The sequence below is a fragment of the Nematolebias whitei genome, chromosome 7 (genome assembly GCF_014905685.2).
Source record: "Nematolebias whitei isolate Nwh7 chromosome 7, NemWhi1, whole genome shotgun sequence".
Lineage (NCBI taxonomy): Eukaryota > Metazoa > Chordata > Actinopteri > Cyprinodontiformes > Rivulidae > Nematolebias > Nematolebias whitei.
In genome coordinates, this window is record NC_056504.1 from 33,389,037 (window position 1) to 33,409,808 (window position 20,772).

Sequence of the window (20,772 nt, forward strand, 5' to 3'; positions counted from 1 at the left end):
TAGCCTCCCAAGTATCCTGACAACCTCGCCTGGCATTTTGGCTCTAGTCCCCTGAGTGTTGATGTCAGCTGAGTGAGAGGAGGGAGGGAATGAGGGTGGAGGGCATGAAAGAGAGAGAGACAGAGAGAGAGAGAGAGAGAGGAGGGGTAGGAGTGAGCGGGCTATTCAAGGCACTTGTCCTCTTGTCTCCCATAGAGCATAGAGGAGGGGGAGGCGCAGCACATACATTGAGAGAAACACACTTGCACACACACACATAGTAGTAGCAGCCACATTTTCACAGCCTGCTCTGCAGACTGACAGCAGCACACGGAGCTGTGAGGCAGCACCACTAAAGGAGAAACAAGGAACATCTACAGAGCAGAGGAGAGAAAGGGAGAGCTAAACAGGATTTGCTGCATTTTTCTCTTTTATCCGCTCTAGGGGCCCTAAAAGGAATCTCCCCTGTGCTCTGTTGAACTGAACTTGCTCTGCTGGAGGACCTGCACTCCGCTATGGCAGCCTTGATGGGACATGGAAACACATTTCCCCTCTCATCTCCCTCCTCTCATCTTTGGACTTTCTTCTTTGGGGCTGTGTTCACTCTCTTCAGTCAAGTCTTGTGCTTCAACCTGGACACGACTCACACACTCCACAAGTTAGGAGACCGGGGCACCTTTTTTGGTTTCTCTGTGGCACTTCACCAGCAGCTCAACCCAGAGTCTCAGAGCTGGTGAGTGGCTCCTGAAGCACTAAGTTTGTCCTGTGTGACCTGGTGTTTGTTTTCTTGTATCTGCACCTGTCTCCCCCCCACCCCATGCACAAAATTCCCCTCAATACTGTGGAAGTGAGCTGTGTCCAGCCAGTGTTTCTGGGCGGCATCAGTGCCTGAATTGTCAAATCATCTTTGCAAGTTTTGAGCTAAACGAGAACAAACAGACGAGATTTGATTTCCCTTTAACAATTTAGGAAGAGATTTTTTCTGGAAACAGATGCAGATTCTGGACAGTCAGTCACAGTTAGAGGAGGTGTGATAGTGAAGTTCCTCTCGTGTGCTTGGCTGTTTGTGCAGCTCTTTTCCAGTTAGCTAGAAATCATGCTTGTAAATCTTTTAAAGTGTTTGCAGCAGGACCATAAACCATGAAGACCATGAAGCGTGGGCATTAATGTAGTAAAAATGGATGCAGATATCTCTTCTGATTTGCTGGTACTGTATACAGTACCATGGATTGCTGTGTAGTATAGTTTATAAACGTAAATAGATTTTGTTTGGTAGGGTCAAATATTAATACATCTTTGTACGGATTTTGCATTTTATGTGCTTTTTAAATTCCCAGAACTTTTTGGTTACACGCTAAAAACTGCTGGGTTTGTTTGTTAACTTGATTGCAGGGTTAAAGCTAAATGTTTGGGTCAGAGATGATTCGTGTCAGTCTTCACAGTCGGCCATTTTAAACCAGACGTTGACCAAGCTGGACCTGGCTGGACCTCTGCTTTAGGGGTGTAATAAGTAAAGGAAGGTTGACTTTCCTTATAACTTTAGTTTGCACTGGACAGTGAGTTTAGCTTCCTAAAATAACATGATGGTGATGCAAATACCTTATTTTTCATACATAAGGCGCACCAGATTATAAGGCAGGTTAAGTGAAACCAAGACATTTTGACAGATTTTTGAGCACCGTGTACATAAAATCAGTTTGAGGCCAATAAGCACAACCAGAATTAATATATAAGGCTCACTGTTGATTTTTGAGAACATTCAAGGATTTTAAGTGCGCCTTATAGTCCAGAAAATACGGTAGCCATTAGCCTCAGCTAGTAAGCACAAACTCAAAGAGTAAATAACTTATTCTTTTAAACTCATCTTTGTTTTAACCTAATTTTGTGAGTTAAAAACTTAACGTAGTCCGATAAACTGATATTCCAACGTCACTTCCCAGGGTTGGCTCGAATCAAATTTGACCCAGCGCTTTGTTACAAGGAGTTTTAGAAGAAGCTGACAATTAATTAAAACTATAAGTTTATCAGACTTCAAAAAATATTAACATTTTTTTTAATTTCTTCTTTTATGTTTTCAGTTTTAGTTCAAAACACATTGATTCTGTTTTAAATGAAGTACATCATAAGGTTAAAGTGAATACAAGTCTAAAAACAAAGGATTTAGAATGAAGGTATTTATGAAGTAAAGGACTCTTGTTTTAGTGCTCCATATTTAACCGTTGGCTGCTCGGTTTACCCGTGCAGGAGTCGTCCTGACGCCTGCTGAGTCCGAGGGCAATGACATCAGCCAGAGTCATGTCACCCCTCTGAAAACCTTCCCAGCAGCAGGGCTCAAACTTATTTTAAAAACCGACTTTAATAATAAAGTATTGTGTTGCTCACTGCCCTGCAGTAAGCAGGAGGAATGACTCTGGAGAAACTGAGCCTCCGTGGTGTTTGTGCCAGGAGACGATCAATAAACGTCTGAATTGAAAGGCTGATGTGATGATGCACCAAATAGAGAGAAGCGGCATGAATAATGCTTCATGCTCACTGTGACACCAACTTCACATTTCACTTACTTATGAAGCATCTCTGATCAGAACTGAGACTGACAACATTTCAGAAATACAGTGCTGTTTCTTGTACAAAGTAGAAAATCATAATTTAAATATATTTTACTGATATTTTTAAGTTTTGTGACCATTTACTTTTATACAGTTTTTATAGAAAAGTATTCATTTTAAAGGGTTTTCTCTAAGGAATGGGTTGGATTATCTTTATTTCATTCAAAAAGAAAAAGAAAATTGAAACCACAGCAGTTTTGTATGCTTCATTCATATGAACTCAAATACACTTTACATTATATGGTTGTTGTTGACTGAAGTATTATTCTGAGTGGGTTTTATTTTTATTTCAGGTAAACACTGGCGTAAACTCGGTATAGAACAACACTTGACCTTGAATAATTCCCATGTACTTTTACTGAGATCACTTGTCTAATGCATTTTAAACTTGTTATATATTTATATTGTGTGCTGTGAGGCAGAAGGCAGGAATAAAAAAAATCTGTATGTTTGTGTTTATGTTCTCCCTGTGCACTTATGAGTTTTGTGTATATACTCCAATTTTCTCCCATGGACCAAAATCATGCATGTTAGGTTAACTGGTAGTTCTAAAACATGTCCCTATAGTGTGAGTGAGAACTGTTGCTTGTCTCATTTGTCTCTCTATGTGTCCCTGTGGTGGACTGGAGACCTGTCCGGGCTGTCACAGTGACTGCTGGATATGGGCAGCAGCTCTCACACAACCCGGAAAGGAAAAAATGGATAAGAAAATGGTTGAATAAGAAAATTCTTTAAGTTATTGAGTAATTGGCAAACAGTCAATTTGAAACAGAGTAAAATATTTTGCAATGTTGTTAAACACAGTGTAGGTCCAAAGTTGTCCAAATTAAATATCAAAATATGCTGTTTAAGTATACACTCGACAACATCTGTGTGCATTTTGTGATGCAGAAACTCTTGGCACGACTTACACATATTTATGGAGTTAATGGAAACTCTTCTTGCTACCTGGCAATGATATCAGTGTTACCAAAGAAATCAAAATTAATTTGGCAGCACACATTAGAAAATGACACAGGAGTGGATTTTCACTCCTGTCCTGTCCTGGTCCCACAGAAAAAATCCTGTCCTGTCCCACTCCTGGTAACATGATTCCTGCTCCCATCCTGCTCCCATTCAGAATGACTCCCACTTCTTTACCGCTCCTGTTTATTTATTTATTTTTTCCTTTCCATTTAGTCTTTAGGAAATACATTGAATTTGATTTAATCTTCTACCCATTCCTTTTTATATTACTTTGTGTTTAACACATTACATACTGGAGAACTCAAGTCTGGTATTCCAGAATGAAATTTGAAAGAAAACTACAAAATAGCGCCTGTTCAAAGTTTATTTCATTTTATTTTATTTTTGTCCTATTTGTTGATTCCCGCTCCTGTCTGGTCCTGTTAAATTTTCATCCTGTCCCATCCCATTCCTGTGAGTTGACTCCTGTCCTGCCGGAATCCTGCGGGAATCCCATGACTCGCAGGTTTCCTGAAAAAATGTCATCCTCTAGCACACACCCCCTTCTTCAAAACAAATATGAAGTGAAGAAGTTTAAGGCTGAATATGTAGGTATGAAATCCATCCATCCATCCATCCATCCATCCATCCATCCATCCATCCATCCATCCATCCATCCATCCATCCATCCATCCATCCATCCATCCATCCATCCATCATCTTTACCCGCTTCTTTCTTCTTGGGTCATGGGGGTCACTGGTGCCCATATCCAGCTATCACTGTGCGAGAGGTGCGAGACACCCTGGACAGGTCTTGGATTTGAACTGGTGACCTTCTTGCTTAGTGGCAGCAGCTCTATCAACTGTGCCACCATGCCACCTAGGTATGAAATCTCCCTGCTAAATACATTTTGTTGAATATAATAAATAAACACCCCCTACATCAGCTTTATTTTGGTTTCTGGTCACAAGCACAACGTTCTCTACATGTCAGAAGTTTAAAATTCTTTGAGATGACTTCATTAAACTTACACTCATTCAGACAGCAGCATGGCAGCGGTTCTTCCTGAATAATCCGTTTCCGTTCAGCTGTACGCCTGTAGGGCTGCGGTGGTCAGAGTCTAAAGCTGTGCTTTGAGTTCAGGTTGTGTCAGGAAGGTGTAAAACAGTTTGCCATATTTTCCATGTGAGTGCAGGAGAGAGCAGTTGAAAGAAAAACAACAGTTTTCAGCTTCATGACCGTCTCGTCTCAGTGTAGCTGCTGGTGTTACTTTGATTGATGGATAAACCGTCTCAGAACAATCTGCTTGTAATTAAACGCTCTTGACTCATTTTCTTTTTTGTATCAGGCACGTTTGGGTTACTGCTGCCCGTGGCCATTCTGTTTCATGCTCATTGTGTGTTTTATGTCACCTGATTCTGTCGTGAATTTGATATTGCTGCTTTGATGCTCTGTTCTGTGCTTTTTATGATAGGATCACATGACCTGTGATGAAAAAAAAGTCTAATAGACCTCAGCTCAGTCATGTTATCATCCCAGGAGTGGAACTGTGCTTGTTGTCTACCGACAGCATGGCCTCCCCTCTCAGTTTTGCTTTACATCTTTATGTGGCCTCCTCAGACTCTACAGCTCGTTTGGCCACAAAGGTAAACACAAATCCAAGCACTGCAGCGATCCTGTTTTCAGTGTAAGAAGATCCTGTTCTGTGTCATGTCTGGAGGAAATAGACACATGTCACCCCCTGAGAGCGTCCATCTGTCATCCCAGACCTGTAAACCTTTAACGTTTTTTTATCTTGGTTGTTGTGAAGCAGAACCACCCGAGCTTTAGCTGATAGGCCTTCATCCTCTGCTGGTGATGCCAGACTGAGGATAAGATGAGATGGTATTTGAGTCTGAGTTATGTGTTTGTCAGCTATTTATAATGACATGAGAAGTGCTTCAGCTTCTAGCTCACAGACTGGTGAGGACAGGGAGCCTCATAAGCCTGTTCCATCGGCTTATATTGTTTTGAAAATTCATCTGCTCCACCAAAGTTAAGTCAGGTCCTCTGGACGGTTTCTTTTTTTTTTACATTTTGTCCTTCATCCAAAGGACTTCATCAGTCAAAACAAACTCAGTCCCATAAATGGCTTACTCACATACTGTAGTGGGCCAACCAGTTTTACGTTCATCAGATGGTTTCTGAAGTCCTTTGGATGAAGGACGAAACGCTTCAACAAAAAAAAGAAACTGTCCAGAGGACCTGACATAACTGCGTAGGATTTTTAAATACTGGATTATTGAGCATGAATTTTGATCATCTGCTCCACGTTTCTGCTTAAACGTAACAGAAAAATTAGTGCACATAAATGCTTTTTAAATTGTTTAAAATTTAGTGTCTGCTCCCAATGCAACAATGATTTGTCTGTTTATGTGCATGTGTTCATTTGTCTGTCCTGTTGGCAACAATTGTCACAAACTGGTGGACAGATTGGAATGAAATTCTCAATAATAATCAGAAGATGGTCATCTTATTATTATTAACCTTAAGAGTCAGTCCCATTCAAAATGGCCTACCGTATTTTTTCTGGACTATAAGGTGCACTTACAGTCCTTTAATTTTTCTCAAAAATTGACAGTGAGCCTTATTTATTAATTCTGGATGTGCTTACTGACCTCAAACTGATTCTATGTGGTGCACGGTGCTCAAAAATCTCTCAAAATCAACTTATTTCACTTAATTCGCCTTATAATCTGGTGCGCCTTATAGTCCGAAAAATATGGTATATAGCTTAACAGAATTTATTCACATAACAATAAATCTTAAACTTCCTCTAACATTATACACCGTGGAGCTTTCTTTTAAACATTTTATCACCAACTCCGATGAAAATTATCCACCTTTAGACAGTAAATTATTTTTCTGTGGATTTAGCGTTTTATTGGTTTTATTTCCTTGTTGTTTCGCTCTGCTTTGACAGAAGCGGGGAGGAAGTAGCTTTACTTTGCTGCGTTCATGTGGGTCACAAATTATCCGTTAGTGTTTCTTGTTGAAACATCTGTGACTGGTCTCTACAGCATCTATTGTGCTGTATCTCTAATCTGACCCAGTTGGCTCTTTGTGTGATCCTCAAAATGTTTTAGTGAAAAGTATTTTTCTTTGACTAAATATTGAAATCAGATCAGTGAGTTATCTATCAGTTTGCAGCATAAACACACATAAAATAGTTAAAATCTCATTTACCTCCCCATTGAGACATTTAGCTGTGGTGCTTTGCTCCCAGAGAAAGCAGGAGGAACATCGCCAGTTGCAGCGAGCTTTATGTTTACATGTGGATTTGCTTTGGTGCCTTTGCCAGCAGAAACTCTCAGTCACACTCTCTGGATGGCCTCACGTAGCCAAGATAGTCTTAGATATCTAGTCTGGAGTTTGGTGTCACAAGCTGACTCCAAATCTAAAATAGAGTTTTCTGAAGCTGAACAAATCTTCTCATTAAACTAAAGCCTTCGTTCAACAGCTGAACAAGACCGGTGTGTGTCAGAAACCTCTGGTTGACTTCCAGAAAAAATAAATCAAATGTAAAAGACAAGAAACAAAGTAATCAGCCATAACCTCTGAGCAAAGACAAAAGGTTATTTCTAGTGTACAAAAATCTGCAGAGAAACCTTGAAATCTGTGAACAGTGAGGATTTCTCTATAACGCAACACAACCATATTTACACGTCCAAGTCAGTTCTTTTCTGTAACAACTAGAAGAAAAATAAATTAAACAACAAATTACAAATTCTCTTGAAGAGGGCAAAGTCAAACAAATCATTTTTGAAGCAGCTTAAAAAGCTGGACAAGTCTTACAACCCCCCTGAGATGCAACAGGAAAATTGCACCAACATGAATAAAAATAAACAAATAAAAATAAAAATCACACTTTTTTTTCACAGTCACTGAATTCTGAGTGTTTTCAAACAAGTGATTGGTTACAACCAATAAATGTCCAGTTTTAGAAACATCGTATCTAAAAATGATGCAGAGAAACTGGTCCATGCATTTGTCATGTCTAGACTAGATTATTGCAATGGTTTGTTGTCTGGGTGCTCAAATACTTCTTAAAAACGTCTTCAGTTGACCCAAAATGCTGCTGCCAGAGTCTTAACTGGAGTTAGTGGGAGATATCATATCTCTCCAGTTTTAGTTTCTCTCCATTGGCTCCCAGTCAAATCCATAATTGAATTCAAAATCTTACTTCTAGTCTACAAAACTCTCAACAACCTAGCTCCATCTTATATTACAGATCTTATTGTTCCATATTTTTCTAACAGAGCACTTCGATCTCAGACTACAGGCGTATTCACGGTCCTTAGAGTTTCCAAAAGCAGAATGGGAGGAAGATCTTTCAGTTATCAGGCTCCTCTCTTGTGGAACCAACTTCCAGTTTCTGTCCGTGAGGCTGACACATTGTCCAGTTTTAAGACTGGGCTTAAGACTTTCCTATTTGATAAATCCTATAGTTAGTGTTGCTTTGTTATGCTGTCTTAAATTTAGCCTACTAGACAAAAAATGGACCTAATTTTCTTAAACGAACTGTTAAAATTGAATAGTTTTCATTTGATACTATTTCTATCTTAACATGTGATTCTTGACCTGCAATTGTGTATCTGTTCCTACCAAAACCAGCCGGTCGAAGCAGATGACCATTTATCCTGAGCCTGGTTCTGCTGAAGGTTTCTTCCTCATGAGGGAGTTTTTCCTTTCTACTGTCGCCTTCATGCTTGCTCAAGATTAGAGTCTGCCATGAATTTAAACTCAAAGCAGTCTGCTCCTCAGATAAATAATGTTATTAACTTACTTTTCATGTATATGAATGTTTCTGTTCAGTGCCCCGAGATGACTTCTGTTGTGACTTGACGCTATAGAAATAAACTGAATTTAATTTAATTGAAATTACAGTACTTTTCATTTTAGTGTGCCTGACTTGGAAAAACTGCATTTTTGGCTTACACTATTGTAACCCACCTCCACCCACCTTGGCTCATTTTCTACCATCTTTGGCAACTACCATCAAGCACCTCTGCAGCTCACGGTTAGAAGTTGAGAACCTCGCAAAAGTCACAAAATATCCTGAAGACATTTGGGAGACTCCTTCATGAATGCTGATCGTCAATGAGTTTCAGTGTGATACCAGCTTTGGGCAGTCACACTCAGAACTCAACACGTTTCATCAAGTCAGCTGCCAGGTTCACACGACAAACTCACAACTGGATTTAAAAGCAGTTTTTTTTTTTTTTCTCACAAATTCATTGCAGCCCTGACGTTTTCAGGACATTATTCTCATTGACTATAAATAAAAACACTTTACACATTTCAGCTTTACAGATAAAACCGCTCAGAATTTTCCTGAAAAAGGATCTCTTACTGTCTCATGCACTTGAACATGTCTGAAAACAACGAGGGGAACAACAAACTATATTTTGCTTGATGGCTAAAACTTTCAGTTTGGTTCTGTAATATTTCATGGCCTGGTTTCTGGTTTTTGGGTCATAGTCAAATACTACAGTAGTTATTGGCTTCATCAGGTTTCTCAGTATTTTGTTCTGTAACAGGGTAGCCAGTAATGAGTAGTTTACCACAACATGTTTTTTTGTTCTAATGTTAACTTTTGTGTTCTTGTTTTATTGTGGCCATTTCCAAAACTCTTGATTTGTTCGTGTTAAGCCAAGAAAAGCATCCTCAACATCTAATTTTCCTTTGAATAAGACATAAATGTGTATAAATTGGGCCCAGCAGACCCGCCTCACACATTCATAACACAAAGAAATAGTTCTGTGATGATTTACATTACAATAGTCAGATAAATGCTACACTTCTCCCCCAATGTAGGAGTTTAACAGGACTCCTCCCACATTTTCCTCCACATGAAATCAATTCATATTTTTTGTTCTGCTCACATTTTTATTCTTCTTTATAATAGGTCCATTAGTAACTTTCTTGCAAATTTTTTCATCAGGCCTTCATGGGAAAACCTCGAAAATACAGGAACAGTTGCAGGTTTTACATACAGGAGAGATCAGAAGGAGTAAATGGTGAATAGAGAGGGCTTTACAGTCTGACATGCACTTTCACGCACACACGATTGATGCCTTTTCTACCTCCCTCTCGCTCTCTGTCTATTTAGCATTCTTTCATTCCTCCGCTGTGCTGCCGGGGCCTGAACAAAAGCTCAGTGGGAAGCGAGGCTGCCTCACCGAGAGAGAGAGCTTTCACGATTATTACTTTGCGGACCACATGCTCACTGAGAGCTCAAGGACAATCTGCAGAGTCAGGAGGAAACGTGCAACGTACTGATGCTGATGGAGGTTAAGAGAAAATTTACAAGTGCTGCAAGAACACAAGCTGATTCTGCATGCGCAATTTAAAGACAACTTAGATATCAATCTAAGATTAAACAGGAAACTTAGGATTGATGACATTTTTAATAGTTGCCTCAGATAACTGTGACTGTGTTTAAGTTTGTTGTTTGCGTTTCTTGGTACAAAGCTCAGCATTATCTTGGGTCAATTCAAACATCTTTTGGTCTGCATTTGGGGGGAGGTGTGGAGGGACTGATGGAAATGGGGGGGCTGCTGGGATGAATAAATCATTTCAAGCTTCCCATCTGATTTAATATGCGCGTGTCTACGGCTGTGTGTGTTTGTGCATTGAAGCAGTTTGGTTGAAAGTGATACAGACACAGTTTAATCAATCAGCCGATGGCAGCAGTATAGGAACTGATACTGAAATGATTTTGGATGCAAGAAAAGCAGATGGGAAGGAAATTACATGGGAGGAAGAGGAGGGTTTTTGTTTGTATTCATTACAGAGATCTGCTGTTTGATTCTCCACACAGTACGATACAATCATTTACATAATGTAAATATCATAATATTTATTTTAATGAATGTCCTTTTGCTGCAGCTACTGCAGTCTTATGCAATTTTCTCTGGCAGTACTCTAATGTTTTTATTGATATATTGCAAAAACTGTACATAAAAACATGCCACTGTTCCTGTCACTAACTGGAGGGTAGGCAGACCCAAATTCAGACAAAGATGAGACAACAGGCATTCATGTTTAAGAAAATCCAGAGACTTAATGACTTGAACAAATTAAACAGAAAGCTGTGGAACAAGAACCTAGAATGACAAAGAAGTCGTGGAAGAAATCAAACAGAGAAAGCCAACTAAAAGTGACAGAAGGTAATGAATAACGAGGGGCAGGTGAGATGATTAGTAAATGAGAACCAGGTGTGACAGCAGCAGAAAAGGAGACTGAATGAAAAACTAGGGAACAGACTGAGAATAATAAAAACCCAAACAACAAAACTGAAAATAAACCATAAGGCGACGATTATAGAACCACATTATAATAAAAATAATATAGTTTTTAATCCAGCATATTCCTACATTTACTTTAACCTTTATTTACAATCAGACCATCTAATCTAACATATTTTATTTGCAATATTAAAGTCAACATTATGTTTTAATTATTTCATTTTAAGCCTGCAACATCATCCAAGACGATTGAGAGTGAGGTCATATAAGAAGTGGTAAAATAATATTAGTAACGTAACTTTAAACAACTGATGACAATAATACCACACCACAATAAGTACATTTTGTGAATATAGACCATTACTCACAAGATGCTGTTTTTTAGGATCAACAATAGGCAAAGAACCCATTGTCTGTCATTAAATGGGACAGAATCATAAAAAAAAAAAAAAAAGCATTTGATCGTCATAAACATCATGTTTGTGTCTTTTCAAGCGTTAGAAGCAGAGGATTGGTTTGTAACTCACATAAATAATAATTTACATTAACTAATGCATGAGTAACAATAATAAAGGGCAAATGTAAAACCAGGAATTCTGTATGTCATCAAAAATCATACAATGTAAACTTTCAAGAAAAAAAATAAACAAAGAATATGACAATAAATAGGACTACACCACTGCTTTCCAAAATAACTTGTTTTTAACTTTCCAGACTGTTTTTTTTTTATTCATTTTTTTTAATATACTTCTGTTCTAAAGGTCTGACACAAAGTAACACAAGGTGTGACAAAATGAACGCAGGAAAGAAAGACGAGACTCTTAAATCGATTTAAGTCACCATCTATGATAGATCAATAGATGGATGAGTGGATAAGATGGGAGATGGACAACAGATAAAGAGGAACAGGGTGTTGGATTTGTGTCTCCTTACACTTCAGAGCTGAGGGCCAATCATTGCTTTGTCTTTGTCTGAAACTGGACGTCCACTTATTGATCAGTGGGGCAGGTGGTGACCTTAGGGGCTGTTAAAGATGCATATTCAGTGAGGATACAGTTACCAGTGTCCTTGCAAAGTAATCTCTTTCGGCCTCGGATCGACTCTCTTTGCAGTGTTGCAGAATGTTTTACTTAGTTCAGTATCTTTCCAATTTCCAGAAATAAATATTTTAGGCAGGAAGTTGAGTCACAAATACGGGCAACGGAGCTCACACCCCTTGGGACCTTTTACCCAGACATGCAGCTGTTTCTGTCTCTCTGTTTGCTCTTTTCATGTGTTGCCCAACTGTTGTTTCTTCTGCCCAAAGCTGGAAAAAGTTGGGGAATTAAAATCTTGATGATGCATCTCTTGGTCACCTCATTCTCAGCTGTTGTTTTTCACCTCAGAATCACCCACACCTGCCTTCACCCTCATTTGCCCCATTCTGAGCCCTTGAGCAAGGCCTTTAACCCGCACCATCTGCTCCACCGGGTGCCCTATAGATGGCAGCTCTCTGCTCCACACAGAGGGCTGTGGTAGCGCAGTGGTCTGTGGTTGCACCAGGTAGGGCATCTGGCGTAAAAACAATTGCCAAGTTGTGTGTGTTATTTTGCTGTGGTGACCCCTGAGAAAAGTAGCAGCCGAAAGAAGAACGTAAATAAATAAATAAATCGATAAAAACATACACAGGTAAAACTCGAGTCAGGTGTGAAATCTGGATTTTCTACCACAGCTTTATGAGACAGGCCTGTTGCACATCATCCAGCTGTCATTTAAATAGATATCTGCACGAGTTTGTTTATGAGCAAATATTTGAATAATGTGTACACTTGCATTCTCATTTAATCTGTTTTTTTTTTTTTCATAAATAGTCTATTGCATTTATGTTTGCATGAATGTGTGTTCTCAGGTCAAAGGTCACAGCCCTGCTCCAGAACTATAATGGAGGTCTTAAAGAGCCGTTGGTCTCATGCAGATTGTTTAGTGTCTACAGAGAAGCAGGTTCACACTACTGTGGGATGGACAGATGTTAATGAGTGTGAACACACTCAGAAGAGTGCAGGACCTTTTGGAAACTAATTCAATATTGATAAGTTTGATGTAACTTTTTCAGACTATATTACCTCCTAACTCCCCTAACTAAATATATCAAATAATGGTTTAGGCTTATTAAAAGTTTATCTTGCTAACACGTTTACATCATACAACTGAACTATTTAGCTTTAGCAATGAAACACTATTTTGCATGCAGTCATTCTGAAGTTGCACTTTAAACCCAGACTCATCTCTTAAATAATTTTCTTTATTCTTGCTCCTCATTTTAGTTGAAGGTCAGTGTAACAAACAACATTGAGCTCTGAATTCCTTTGAGAACGCAATTGTTTATGTGTCGATTTAGATGTTTACAGCGATTTGATGAGCGAACGGAGTTATCGCTCTGTTGTGTAAACTATTTTTTGTAGCCTCGGGGTTGCTTGAGTCTTGAAACAGATCTCAGGGAGGCTATTTGCAGGATGGATGCCATTCTTGATCACAGTGAAATGATTGTGTGCGTGCGTGTGTTTGTGTGTGCGCGCACATTAAGGTTAAAGAAATGGGGGAGGGGTGGCGGAGATTGTAAAGAGAAAGTGTTGGGGTCACTGCACATGCTCCTCAGTGAGCACATCTGTGTAATGAGTGTCTGTTTTTGTGGTGATTGGTTAGAAAAACAGCGACAACTGCTGTGGAGATGGAGCAGAGGTTATAAATCACAAAGCTCTCAATAGGCATACTTCAGCAGGTTTAGAATTGGGATGTAATATCTGAGCGCATTATTTTGGAAACAGACTATTTTGTTTAGGTAAAAAGCTAATGATGCAATCACCACCGCCTGACCATTTAGCAAAAATCCTTTTAATAACACTATAAAATAATATTGCACTAACTAACCCATGTCCTCCTTTCTAGTTGATCTTTAAATAAAGTCATTACTTGATTAAGAAATGACTGATGGCTTCATTTATCTGATGATTAGTTGCTTCTTTTGCCACTTCATAACTTTCTCCATTTGTAACAAAGTCATTTCTTGTGTATGTGTGTGTGTTTGTGTGTGTGTGTGTGTGTGTGTGTGGGGGGGGGGGGTATGCATGCGTGGATGTTTATTCATTTCTGAATCCTGTTAGTAAAACACATCACGAACCAAAGGATATATTTTAATGAAATTGTCAGAAAGACATCAGTGGACGAACAATTTAGCTTTTGGCTTCAACCCTAGATGGCAGCCACAGCTAAGTGATTTTAGACAACAACAAAATGGCTATAACAGTCAGTTTTACAGACATTTACACAAACATTGATGTGGTAGTAGCTGAAAGTCACTCTCAACACAGAAGTTTGTTGGATACTCTGCAAGAACTAAGAAAATTGTTTTTCTTGAGATGCCAAGAACAAAAGCAGAAAGGCTTCTTTGTACTTCACAAGAAACTTAAGTGCAGAACTCTTGAGAAGTCCACCTAGTGGGAATGTGAACATTTCAACATGTTCATGTTAACCGTGCAAACCTCAAATTTCTGATCCATCGCTCGGTTGTTGGTGGATACAACACAAGAAAAACAAGTTCTGCCCACAAGATGTGTCAAGAACAAGATGCAAGAACTCCTAATCCAGGGCTGTAAGCAATGTGCAAGCATTAAGTGTAGAACCATTAGACTGAGGAACAGCTTCTACCCTGAAGCAGTTAGACTCATAAATCCCTAACCAGAATGACCACTGTAATGCCACTTTAATTGGTAATATGTAACTTTGAGCTGCTGATTATCCATGCTGCTGATTTATTGTCTTTTTTTTTTTGGGGGGGGGGGGGGGGGGGGGGCTGAGATTGTCATCTTTGTATGCTCCCATATAATGGCGAAATTAATTCTCTGCATTGAACCCATCCCACCTGAGATACACCCAGGTGGAGCAGTGGGCAGCTATATAAGCGCCCGGGGAGCAATCAGGGATTAGGTGTCTTGCTCAGAAACATCATGACATGTGGGAATAGTGGGGAGTCAAACCACAACTTTCTGGTCCCCGGTTGGCTGCCCCTACCCCATCTTGGCAGTATCTTAGGTCCTTGTATACTGTTTCTTATTATACGTTATATTTTTTGCCATTTTTTGGTGTAACTGGGACCTTGAGTACACCTTCAGTCCACCTCATACACATGTGATGCAAATGGCAATAAAGAACCTTGAACCTCACTTTAGCATATACTGTTGTCAGTTTCTGCAGTACGAAGTGTTGAACCCAAGTGCAGGAGGACGACAGGAGGCTCGTGGAAAAATTCAAAAGTATTTATTTTACAAAAAAAAACAAAGCAAAAGATGACAGGGCAACATACCCACGAGAAAGCAGGACACAGGACGAAATGCAGAACACACCATGAGGACAATCCCGAGACAAAGACAAGACACCAGTGAACTGAATATATACACACACATTGATTAGGACAACGACAGACACCTGCGGTGATTAACATGAGACACAGGTGAGACAGGGACTGAACACAAGGAAGGAAAACACTGAGAGCTGGAAACATGAAGAAACAGATAGAGACGGGACCAAAACCCCACAACTGTATATCTGCATTGCTGTTTTTAAGAACACACCCAGACTTGTTTTAATCAGTTTTTGTCATGTACAATTTGACCCACATACTGAGACCAGGTCCTTTATCTAATCTGGGTGCTCATCCTGGCTATGCAATCCACAAACACTCTTCCATGAAAGCTGGTGGCTTTGTGGTATCAGAATTCAAGTGTTTTTTTCAATAAACACCATTGTCATCACACTCAGCACCGTATACTCCCCAGGTTCCCCACCCATGTTACTCATGCTGCACGTTACACACCACAAACAACACACACCATCCCAAATGTGGATTTACTGGAGACTAAATTCATTACAGGAGATCATGATGGTAGTATCTGAGTCACCACGAAACAATGAAGTTGGCTCAGACATTCAAAAGAGCTAATAAATGAAAGTATTACTCAGCTGTGACGTTTTATGTGTCAAACTGGGGACAGGTGTTCATGTCTGAGCAACAGCAGATTTAGGCTGCTTCGATTGTCCTTCCTGCTCATAATGAAAGTTTCTAAAATTTGATGCAATCAAAGCTTTATAAAACTAAAATATTAAAGTTAAAATACACATTGATTTCACATTGCTCTCTGTAAGCATCTTTGTCAGACATCTATTTGCTTTGTTTGGTATAAATGCATTATTTGCTTCATTTAAAGATTGAATTGTATTTGAACAGAAGGGCTTATTGATACTTTAGATAGGTGGATATCCCTTGATGGCAAAGATAACTTTAATCTCCAGGAATAATGTGAGTTATATGCAGAATATTTTACTTGATGAAGTGTTACCTCCAGAAAGAATTATTTGACTCCTCCAGGCTTACACAGTTTATGAAATATGAGTCATCTTCGCTCTCCTCCAAATAATGATGGTATGACAGATTAGATCTTCCAGCCTGACACCTGCATCTGTACATGTGAGAAGTACCTGTATTATTTTTACTCCTCCAGGCTTACAAAGTTTAGGAAATATACATGCTGGGAGTCATCTTGTCTTTCCTCCAAATAATGATGGTATAACTGATTAGATCTTCAAGCCTGACACCTGCGTCTGTACATGTGGGAGCAAAGAGGTATTATTTTTACTCCCCAAATATAAAGCAGTACTGTCAAAGCTGAACCTTATCACTTTTTCACCTATAGATTGTTTGACTCATTCCTTTTCTTAAACATGCATTTGTGCCAAGCTTAATCCTGTTTGCTGATTTTTCTCCCAAGTGGACCACTGGTGATGTTCACCCTCATTGTTAGACTCATGTAGTGGCTCTGCTGTGTGTTGGTGCTCATTACGGTGAGGAATCATTCCTGAGGAAACAGCTGCACCTCAACAAACTGTTTTTCCCCACAAAGCAGAAAATAGATGGCTGTGCTGGTTAGGATGCCTCCTGGACGCCTCCCTGGTGAGGTGTTCCAGACATGTCCCACTGAGAGGAGACCCAGAGGAAGACCCAGGACACGCTGGAGGGACTATGTTTCTCGACTGGCTTGGGAACGCCTCGGGATTCCCCCAGAGGACCTGGCCCAAGTGGCTGGGGAGAGGAAAGTCTGGGACTCCCTACTTAGGCTGCTACCCCCGTGATCCGACCCTGGAAAAGCAGAAGAAAATGGATGGATGGAAATCTGAAAGAAAATTTTATTTATTTATTTTTTAGCTATTTTACATTTTTGTTATTTTATTTGTTTAATTTACTAGTAAGTTACTTTGAATCTCATCATATAACATTCCTCCCTTTTCTTTCACTTGGCATGCTCCTATAGATAGATAGATGGATAGATACTTTATTAATACCAGAGGGAAATTTGAGGCATCCAGTAGCATGTTCTAATTAAACAGAACCCCCCCCCCCACATATGAAATAATCATAAAAGAAGCAGAATACTGTACACAAATTTGGAAAAAGACAATATGCACATGCACAAGGTGGTAACTAGTTCTACATTTATGATTAACCCATGTATATATATATTTTTTTCATTCATCTTTTTAAATTTTTTATTTATCTGTTACTTTATTTTAGAGGTTAATGTTAACTGTTGATTGTATTGGTTAGTTTAAAAATAATGACAACTCTTTATAGTCAGGGCATCAGGCACTTAACATATAGGTTTGATTTTTTTCCCCCTGAAGTTTAGTTAACACTGTAACTACCGTAATAATGTTTTGCAAAATTCTCAAGCCATAGCAAAACGTGTAGAACCTCCCGCTGTTGAGGAACAGTCAGCACAGTTTGTTTTGAAATGAAAGTTGAGAGAAGATCAAAAAGTTAAGCTATATTTTATCTTCTAACCAGGTTTTCCATTACCAATTTTAATTGCTCACCAAAGATGTTTACAAACCCAAAGGGTCAGAAACATTTTTTTTTTTTTTTTTGAAGGTCCTGATATAAACTCAATCATCCTGGTAAATAAATCCCAAAAAGTTAAGCCAGGTCATCTGGATGAATTGTTCTTGGTTGAAACGTTTCGTCTTTCATACGAAATACTTCATCCGTCTGAGGCCACGTTGTTTGAGTTTACTGTTTGGTGACAAATTCAGATGTTTTATGGAGTAAGTTTTTAAAATCCAAATATCTAAATGTATGCATTGCACAAGACAAGAAAAAGCTGCAAATATTCATAATGTGTAGCTGGATCAGTGAGTTCATTTTGTTGTTGCTTAAAAATACTTTAACATGTACCCTGTTTGAGTACCTGTTCAGGTAACTGCTCTGCACTGTGGGTAGTTGAAGTGTTTGTAAGTTTTTACCACCAGAGGCTCTCAACAGTCTCGCAGCAGATTTTTTTCAGTTTGATTTCTTTCAGGAAACCAAATATAGGTGAACAATGAATACAAAGTAATGTTTAATGTTTTTCATATTATAGCATCTTTAAGACCTACCAGGAGGGAAGTGAGGAAACTGTAAACGACAGGCGATTTATTCATTTTCTATCTGGCTCCAGCACAAATTGGTATAATTATCTTTTTTAAATGAATCAGTTTGGTAAAAGACAACACAATTAACATATTTTACTGTAGCATGTTTACGAGGAGCTGGTGGTAAAAACCTTTTTGTAAAGACAGTCTAATTTGTCATCACATAACTGAACTGAGCATTTTCTCTGCTAACACTGTTGTTTTAACTGAATTTTATTACAACAGATCAAACTACTGTTAGCTGATTATTGTTAATCTCTGTTTAGGGTACAGTTCTGTTTAGTTTTATGTTCTGTATTGTCTTCTTCTCTCTGCCTCTGTTTCCTGTGCTTCTCACTGTCACGCTTGTGCCGCAGCTGATGGTGTTGGGTGGAATGAAGCTCAACGCTCAGTTTTTAAATAGCATCCTTGCCCGAATCAGTCATTCCTAATATGGCAGAGGGCTTTGACACTGGCCCTAAAATATCAGCCACCACCTCACTGAAAATAAAACTTTTCCTTGCCTTGATTGCAAAATATAGAATGACTGATGGTGGCTGGAATACTCAATACAAACTACAAAGAACTATCACAAAGCTCGTAATATGAAATATATTTAAAGTCACTTTTTCAAACCGGATTTTGGTGTTACTCCTGAGCAGCATGATGTCAGTCTATATTATGGATAAATCTGAAACTATGTTTGAAACTATTACTCTTTACATGTATTGAATTTTGTTTAGGATCCTTGTGGGGGCACCGCAGGCAGCCGGACAGGGCCTGCTGAGGGGAAGTCGACCAGGAGCTCTGTTCAGATGTCCAATCACACCGGAGGAGTACGACTGTGAGAGGGTTGACATCGATGAAGACAGTAAGCTTAGCTTTCAGCTAAAACAAATCACATGTTCAAGAATTTGCAAAAGTGATTATTTGTGCCAGTATACTTGCGATCGGTTTCCATTACCAATAAATCAGGCTGCAGGATTTGTATTAATTTATTTAACTTTTAAAATTTAAAGTCCTTTTGTAATGCATTTCATGAAAAGTGTTGTTAGTCTTAGCTCCACTCCAATTGATTATCAGTTTAGAAACCATCATCAGTCAATCTGATATTTACTTCTTTGTTGTCACTCAGTAAATCTTGACAGAGAGAGTAAAGACAACCAGTGGCTCGGAGTTACCGTCAAAAGTCAGGGGATTGGAGGCAAGGTGGTGGTGAGTACTGAAAGGATAATCAATAAATTACATGTAAACATGGTTTTTAAGTGAGTCACATTGAATGAATGTCAAACTGTATAACCATTAATGTCCATCTGGTGTTCCACACATAAGAGTTCTTATTTTCCATCAGACCTGTGCTCACCTGTACGAGCTGAGGCAGCGTGTGAGTCAATCTTCTGAGACTCGAGATCCCATCGGACGCTGCTACGTCCTCAGTGATGACCTGTCGAAGCGAGACGACCTGGATGGAGGAGAATGGAAGTTCTGCGAGGGTCGGCCGCAGGGACACGAGCAGTTTGGGTTCTGTCAGCAGGGCCTGTCTGTCAGTTTCACTCCGGACAATAACTTCATTCTGTTTGGGGCTCCAGGAACGTACAACTGGAAAGGTAACACGTCGGACTGAGAATGGCAGCAATTTCCCTGTTGAAGTCAAAAAGTTGTATGTTTTATTAGTCTTAAACCTCTTTCAAGAAAACCAAGCATAAAAATAGTTTGTAAAAAGCTTGGCTGGAAATGGCTTTTTTTCCTTTCTTCCAGGTAATAGCGACATTACAATCAATAAGGTACTTTATTAAAGAAGTTGTGAAATAATTAAAAAATAATGATTGTCTCACTTGTAAGCTGTAGGCCAGGTAAAGTGTTCAATTAATGTATTACTACAATTAGTATGATGTTTGTATTTTATAGACCAGTTCACTAATTGAACACAGACACAAACAAACATTTGCATGCATTTAATTAAAATAACTTTTAGTTTCAGTATCTTCATAAAATTCCACTGTTTTAATTTAAAAATGTATTTTGCTGTCTGCCTTATTTTATGCATTTCAGATTTGAACACATTTGTTTACACTCAAAGAAGTTGACAAATAAAATACAGTAGTCCCTCGTTACTTGACGGTTCGTTTATTGCGGACTCTCTCTATTGCGGTTTTTCAAAACAAGATTGGACAAGACACACAACTGGCTGATTGATGGATGAGCCGCATGATCGGCATGGAATTTTTATTTAAAATAAATTATTTTAAATTATTTAGCACCTGCTGCACCTTTCTGCAGCCCATACTGCAGGATGAACTTCCTGCTGCAGCTGATCAGCTGTTCTCTGTGCAGAACGCTGAAGTGGGCGTGGCCAAGAGTGCCTGCAGGTGGCTGAGAGCGGTGGAGTCATGGATCTGAAATCCTGACATTCTGTGCTCTTTTAGAGTGTTTAGAGTTTGGAAACATTGTTTAGAATACTGCAAGAGTGTGGAAA

The 20,772-nt window shown here is 39.1% G+C and overlaps 1 protein-coding gene across 1 annotated transcript in view; it reads left to right on the plus strand.

Moving 5' to 3' along the window:
- The first annotated feature begins 413 nt into the window (after nt 1-413).
- The window catches only part of itga7 (integrin, alpha 7), a 45,682-nt gene continuing 25,323 nt past the window's right edge, over nt 414-20,772 (plus strand). The window contains exons 1-4 of the mRNA XM_037679409.1: nt 414-712; nt 19,040-19,167; nt 19,432-19,511; nt 19,648-19,903. Coding sequence (XP_037535337.1) covers nt 495-712; nt 19,040-19,167; nt 19,432-19,511; nt 19,648-19,903 — 682 coding nt within the window. The 5' untranslated portion in view covers nt 414-494. The remainder of the gene's footprint in view (nt 713-19,039; nt 19,168-19,431; nt 19,512-19,647; nt 19,904-20,772) is intronic.